Source organism: Leiobunum rupestre, chromosome 5 (assembly GCF_980474605.1).
Source record: "Leiobunum rupestre chromosome 5, qqLeiRupe1.1.hap1, whole genome shotgun sequence".
Taxonomy (NCBI): domain Eukaryota; kingdom Metazoa; phylum Arthropoda; class Arachnida; order Opiliones; family Sclerosomatidae; genus Leiobunum; species Leiobunum rupestre.
In genome coordinates this window covers 8,425,184-8,432,511 of record NC_143388.1, presented here as the reverse complement: position 1 = coordinate 8,432,511, position 7,328 = coordinate 8,425,184, and the positions used below count along the sequence as shown (strand labels likewise).

The window sequence follows — 7,328 nt, the reverse complement described above, 5'->3', positions numbered from 1 at the left end:
CCTCATTTCTTTCTGAAAAGGTCGTGAACTTTCCTAAACGCCAGTGTACCAGTCAGTTCCAAAGACACACACCATTACGCTGATAGCACGTACAGACAATTTGAGCTCATCATTAAGTATTTGTCCTTTTTTTCTTTGACAATGGCATGAACATGTTTTGTTAGTTGATACCATCAAACTAAGCACCATTTTCTTAGGCTCCTAATATTTTTTTGTAAGTGAAGAATATTTATTTCAAAGTTTCTACCATACAGAGGGAATCTACAAAATTATCTAAATCCTCTGCACTTGTTTCCATCTCGGCTAACTGATGTCTGATTTCATTTACTTGCTCTTCTAGCGTTGGCTGTTGAGCAAAAGAAACTAATGGGGGAGCCATTTGAAAATCACGGAAGAAGGCACCCAAATCACCAGTACCTTCGCAATCAGCAAAAGGCGGTTTCTATAAAAAAAATAAGTGGTTATTACAAATGATAAAACTCACAAAAGTGTAATATATGACATTTCGTACCAATTCCACTAAAACAAAATCATCACTCGCTGACTCGTCACTGCTTACAGAATTCTGAGTTCCTCCATTTTCTGGTAAACAAGAGTTACTTTCATTGTTTTTTGTTTCTGGTTTTGTAGATGAGGAATTTGTTGTTAGCTTTGATTTTTGTAAATCTTCTTTGAGAATGGTTAAAAACGATGTTTCAGGAAGTAAAAATGGAGATATATCTGAATCTTTAGAACTCGGGGCAAAAGCTCCTAATCTTTTGTGGTCAGGTAAGTCCATAAACCTATATATAATTTGTATATTTCAAAACAACATTCACTAAAGTAAGAGGGTGCCTAAATCTTTGGAAGCAAGATATTCAACAAAGATTTTGGTTAATGTACAAAATCTTTAACACAGGCTTCTATGAAAACAGACAGAATTCTTAGTTTTTTGCATAAAGGCAATAAAAATTGTGGAAGTGATAAGAGTATTTCTTTCTCCTGCATGAAGTATCTAGTAACACATGTATTGGTGTTAAAAAATGGAAGCACTTGGTAGAAAAATAAATGAATAGGCAAGTTTTTCGAAGTTAGTGGTAGAAAAGATGGGCAATATTCTGTGATGTCCATGCTCTCAACATCACTGCTTTGTGCTTTCAAAAAGTCTAGCAATTTCTGATGTCAAAAAGGTCGCGCATATGCAAAAATATCAACTAAACCAAAATTCCTTTCCTAGCTATTGTATGTTTTTGAAGTAGCAATAAATAGTTAACATTTCCACCACATTAATTTACTGTCAGTATTTTATTCACAGAGCCACTGCTAGTGAAAGAAAATCTGGTTAAAACTAAGAATGCTACTCTTGTTTCCAAAGAAATTCCATACTTTATACCCAGTTGCAGGTTAAGAAAGGCAAAATATCTACGAATTTCCAGTAAATCAGCAGAAGAAATTTTGAAATTGGCCAGTTTACGGTTGAATTTCTAAGTATACTAGCACTAATTATATAAATTTGGAAAGTACCATCTATTATGTTATATTACAAAGTGATAATTAATTAACATAGATAAGATTTAAAAACAGTTGTAATAATTTAATTTTTAGTACTACAAGTGAGGTCTACCTATGATAAAAATCTGTTTAGAGAATCCTGGGTAAATATAGAACAGGTAATGCCGTTCTACATACATAAACATGCAATTTGATGATTGTTTGTGAACATAATACTAAAAATACACTATAATAAAGCTTAAAATAATAATAGACATTAAATATTTATTGATCACCTTGAAATTTACGCAATAGACATTTCTAAAATGGATTAATATAACACGTGTAGGAACCTTTAGGAATTCAACAGAAAATAGGCAAATTTCGAAAATTACCATCGCCGATTTATTAAAAATTGGTGCTAGTATCTTTCCACCAAATGTTCTAGATAATTTGCCTTTCTTAACCTGCAACTGAGTATAGTGCAATAAGCACACCTAAATAAAAGTAGGTTGTACCATAGAACTTACCCATTAATTGACTCAACACCATTTTCGTGGTTTTTAACACCATTGACTCTTTCCTTGACACCATTTGGAGGAGTAGCTGCTTCAGTTCTAGTTTGACCATTTGTTTCGTTATTTGACATTTTCTTCTTTGGAATATCAACAGAAGGGCTTCTACAATTTTCAATCAATGTTTGTTTATTACAGCCCTAATATAGGTGAATGTAATTTTTACTTAGGATCAGAATAACAGTGAAGTTGTTTTGGACTCATATCAGGTTTGAAATAGTCACTTTTCATCATACTGGTGATAGGGCAATCCCTCGTGCTTTTTTGAGGTGATATAGTCATTTTTGTGCGGAACATGACACCGAGTGTAATAGTGCCCATTGGAGTCGCAACTTCTCCCACTCTAGCTTGTTGATAATCTTCTCCTAGTAGGTAATACTATAAAAATATACACAACCCAATTTAAAACATGATTGATGGTTCATTAAATGACTATTTTAATACATCCAGTTTGAAACCTTATCAATGGTAACCGATAATAGATAGACAAAATTAGTCTCAGTCTAATAATATTAGGTTAATGATAAGCGAAGAGATAAGGCTTACATTTATTTATTTCTGGAGGAATTCAAGGGCATAAATAACTAGTCAATTATATATAACGCAAAGGTTTATTGTAGCTGTTTTCGCTACACTATAGACTCCATCCTGTAATAAAATCCCAATCTGTAATTCTTGAAGTAACATTAAATTGTAACTACTACTATTTCCAGTAGTAGTAGAACCAAAAAAGAAAGTTTGTAAGTTGTGTAGAAAAGGTGACAGGAACAAGCTTCCAAGGTAAAAAGATTGTGGCTAGTGGAAAATGTGGGCCTAGTATGAAAATAATAACATGGGCTCTTAAAAATAAATTATTCTAATTTCCTCAAGAAAACTGATAAAAAAATTTCAATATAATTCTTGCGCAGGGTTGTGACAGATTTTTCAGGTTCAAATTCCCTTACCCTGACCAATTTTTAATAGAAATATTTTCTAGATTACCCAAAAACCGTTTAAAAACGTGGATTCCACTATAACATAAGTAACATAATAACAATAAGTATGACATTTTCTTTTGGGGTGGCGGAGTGGTTAGCACTTTCGCCTCGCAGCAAGAGGAGCCGTGTTCGATCCCAGCTTGTGGCACTGGGTGAAAACTCGGAACTACTCCTTCTGCGTAGAGTTTGCAAGTTCTCTCCCCACTGGTTTAAGGGGTTTTCCCCCGAGATCTTCGGTTTCTCCTTCCCTAAAAACTTGTCGAGGTTAACGGTAATAGTTAGTGTAGGGAGCTGTTGGCTCGAATGCGTGGCATGCAGGGCTTGCCACCACCCTCCTACGCATTGTAACCCGGCCACCTGAATTAATGGCTTCAAAAGTCGCTTGACGACTTAGGCCTAAGGTGGTGCCTTGGGTATTAGCCTAGCTGATTATTTATTATTTATTTATTTTTATATTAATGCTAATTTCCTGACTGAACCTTTTTTGGACACTAGCATCTCGAACAGCTCAGACATTTGAACTGAGTAGTAAATTACCATCCTTGGTAGATGCATATTTTGACTTGGGCATAAATAGACACAAGGTGACTCTGTACTGAGAACTAAACCTTGATTGATCAATTTGGTGATCATTTTTGTTAATTTAATTGACATACTTATCGTTATAATGTTACTTATCCTTTAGGCATTATAAAGGCCAATAAAACACCGAAAAAAAATTAATACCAATGATTAAAACCAAATTGCATGACTTTTTTCCTGATTTTTAGACCCATTAGATCCATTTTCCCGATACTGTGGCAATCCCGTCGCTTTGGAGAATCATTTGGTTGAATTTTAATTTAATTTATAGGGCCAGTTTCTGGTGCAAGCATGCCAATATGAACCAAAGTGCAACTTACTTGCGGCTCTCCCATGTAAACCCTGTAGCATATGACATAGGTATCTGGTCCTTGTCTACATGAAAGTTTATACGCAGGTGTAACTCTGGTTGCAGCAATTAAAGACTTTAGCAGTAAGCTCATTCTGTTGTAAACTGAGTATGGCACTCTATTTGTTTGATCAACTTCTTCCCTGATACCTAAACTCCATGTCTCGAGAACAAGCATGTCACCTTCGAGAGTTTTTAAAGATATCTCTACACACATATTTAAACCTATGGATAACATCTGGGCGCCTAGAGCTTTTTTGGCCTCACTTTGAACATCAGGTAAATCATGAATTGAGAGATTAAACTGCATTGATGTAAAAATGTATTAAATAATGTTTTCACATAATAAATGAAAAAAAAACAAAACATACCCAATCTGAGACTGTTGAATGTGGATTGCACGAAGTACTAATTTTTTCACCAAGACGAGATTGAACTATGACTTGAGTTGCTTTCAGAGCTAGAAAACGAGTAAATTTCTCTATCTCTCGCCTTTCGTGAGCGCTTATTTTAGTTGTCATTTTGACATGCATTGGAATGCTGGCTTGAAGCTTCTGTTAACTGGAAAAGAAAAAAGAAATTTTTAAAACATACATCGTAAAAATAAATTTCTTAGTTATATACTCTTTTCAAGAATATCTAGGATCATAAACGAGGCTGTCATCATCAAATATAAGTTGCACAATTTTCAGCTCAATGTATGTATTGTTTGTAAAATACCATAGATGTTATGGAATAGAGTAAAATAGATTTCATTCGTATATTTATATCATAACAGATGGGAAAACTACTGAGGTTTATGAAAAACTAATTAGTGTTTGTAGCATAAGTAAAATATCAAGATTGAGGTTGGGGAAGGTTTATCACTGAAAAATGATCTCACTCTATTATATAATGCTACATTAAAATTTAATATGGTAAAATAATAAATTATAATGTAATCCACTAATTTTGATAAAACCAAAAAAAAACCTATAAGAGTAATATATACATATATATTTTAAATCACTATTCATCTTCAAAGATTTTGTAAAATTGCAGTTTAAATAATGATGGAATATTTACATAAATTGTATCAGTTTCTGGTTAGGTTATACATTAATGCCGCACATTAAGGTAAAATTTAAAAATTTTGGCTTATTGGCTTTAGTATGCGATAAAAAGCATTCCCTCTGTTATGAAACCCTTAACCAAAACCTGCTAGTGGATTTTTCATCTTCAGTAATACTGAATCGGTGTCATGGACATAGGTCTGTCACAAATTTGAGGCTAAGAGAATCCCTTATATGTTGCCTTAAATCATGAGCCTCAGCAAAGTTAAACTGAACAATATGCATAAACTAGAATAAGATGACACACTGTATTTAGTTTAATTTTTTTTCAATATTTCAGTCAAAGAAGAGTTTTGTTAAATAATTCTTTAAATGAGATGAACTAGAGAAGAGTTCTTAAGTGAAAAGCACCATTTATCACCTCAAATATGATATGGATTATACGGGGACCACTACCCAACCAAGAAAGTAGAGAATCCCAAGGTTTTCATGTCTGACACCAAATAAGTATTGTAGTAAAATTTAGAGTCAGTTTAAATGTTTCACAAAACTTGCACATTTTTCGTTAATTTAAACTTATTTGCTATTTAACATTAAAAAGGTTTGAAAAAACTCAAAATTACAGAAAAAGTCCAATTCTCCTACTTATTGAATAGCGTAGCAACAAAACAATTATTCTTGCATATGCAACAATGGGGCTAATTAGTCTACTTTAAATACACCAAAACCATGCATGAAACTAACAAACAATCCCCCTAGGAATTTCATAAGAAAAGGCCCTAAACAGTAACAGTCTAAGGTGATTCACCCAAGAGCTTTATTTAATTTAATTTTTATTTACATCTGCTCAATAAGCCTCTAACAATGAGGACGGGCTTTTGTTTGAGCATCAATAAATGCTTTTAGAACAGATTCTGATAACATTTCTAATTGAGTTTGCATTACAAGTTCGATCTGGGAAATTTTTAGACACTAATATGTGTTTTTCACTGCAAAATCGTTTTTGAAATTTGTCAATTATATGTACTGCTATTAGCTAGCTTGTCAAATACTATTAAAAAAATTACCTCATTTCACACAGATAGTGTTTTATTATAAATTAATCTAAGGAAAATTAACAACTGTTGCCTTAAATATCATCAAAGGCAGATAAATGTTCTAAACTCAAAGTTAAGTGAAAGTAAAGTATATCTGTAAAAGACAGTCAGGAGCCTGGAGTCAGAATCCAAGATGTTAAGCCTGTGGGTTTAGGGGTTAGGCCTAGATCTCACCTTTTTATATCTTGGGCCTTTGGAGGGACGGTGCGTAGGTTTAAATTTCGAGTTTACAGAACTTAAAATTTGAAATACATGACTTTAGCCACGGTCTAATTGGCATATTAAATTCTATTTTCTCTATGTTGTGATATTTTATTAAATTCAAGTTAATTTGCATTTTTGTGATGTTTACGTTAAGCGGCGACAAAACTACCCAAAGAGAATGGGGATGTTAGCTAAGGAGTAGAATCTGTAACTTTGGCCTTGTGGAGCGGAGGAGGGACCTTAGGTGAAAATACTACTACTAAACGGAAGTAATGCGTTTCAAAAACCTTTCCAAAACACGTATTTCCGGCCTTTAAACCAATAAAATTTCGACACTTTTCTTTCCTAAACCACCCGCAGCGCTAGCGCGCCCCAACGGCCAATCTGGAGCCCTGGTCCAACAGGGTGGGAAATAAGGATTTTTTCGAAAGTGGACAGGTTACCAGTGAGCGTTCATTTTTGAAAATCTTCTCGAATGAGTGAGCACTTCAAATAGGTCGGTTGGTCTTGTTAAGCGAGAAAGAGAAATTGAGCCAGCTCAGGGTTATCGCCGATTAGTTCGCTCAGTCAGTGATTTTTCACGGCGCGGTGAGCGAGATGATCTGCCGATCGAGGCGCTAGCCTGCTCAATTTTAAGCGCCGCTTCCCCTAGCGGCGGGATAATTCATTCACTAGAAAGCGCTGACGGCGGGCTGAGTGAGATCGCGTCGAGAGAAGCGTTAGTTTTTTAACATTGGAATTTCTCATCCCACTGAGCCGGCATTAGAACTTCCTAAGCAATATACGGACATACGGTACATTAATAATTAAAAAAAATGTATATTGTATTGTTATTTTACTATTAATTACTATAATTAGGCTAGTAGCCCAGTATACTAGTCTTTTTATATCCTACTAGTCACTATTAGGTTACTAATTAAGTTGTGGAAACTGTGGTTCATTTAAATTAAAGGAATATTTTTGAGCATTGAAAGTTAGTTTATACTCATTTTAAATTTAATTTCCTAATTACTCGAATAAGA

General features: G+C 34.1%; 1 protein-coding gene across 1 annotated transcript; it reads right to left on the bottom strand.

Moving 5' to 3' along the window:
• Window positions 1–207: 207 nt before the first annotated feature.
• On the bottom strand, window positions 208–6,533 carry Atg13 (Autophagy-related 13). The gene is made up of 7 exons (XM_090175947.1): window positions 6,277–6,533; window positions 4,325–4,514; window positions 3,925–4,257; window positions 2,212–2,423; window positions 2,001–2,150; window positions 512–782; window positions 208–442 (listed from the first exon to the last, which is right to left on the bottom strand). The coding sequence occupies exons 2-7, from the start codon at window positions 4,484–4,486 to the stop codon at window positions 230–232; spliced, it is 1,341 nt and encodes a 446-aa protein (XP_090032073.1). The 5' UTR covers window positions 4,487–4,514; window positions 6,277–6,533; the 3' UTR covers window positions 208–229.
• Window positions 6,534–7,328: the final 795 nt, after the last annotated feature.

What these genes read in the sequence shown, in the direction of transcription:
- Atg13 (XM_090175947.1), bottom strand. Translation starts at nt 4,486, where the DNA reads ATGCATGTCAAAATGACAACTAAAATAAGCGCTCACGAAAGGCGAGAG. An exon ending in GGTGTTGAGTCAATTAATGG is followed by an intron (nt 783 to 2,000) that starts GTAAGTTCTATG and finishes AATTATATATAG; the next exon opens with GTTTATGGACTTACCTGACC. An exon ending in ATTTTGTTTTAGTGGAATTG is followed by an intron (nt 443 to 511) that starts GTACGAAATGTC and finishes TTTTTTTTATAG; the next exon opens with AAACCGCCTTTTGCTGATTG.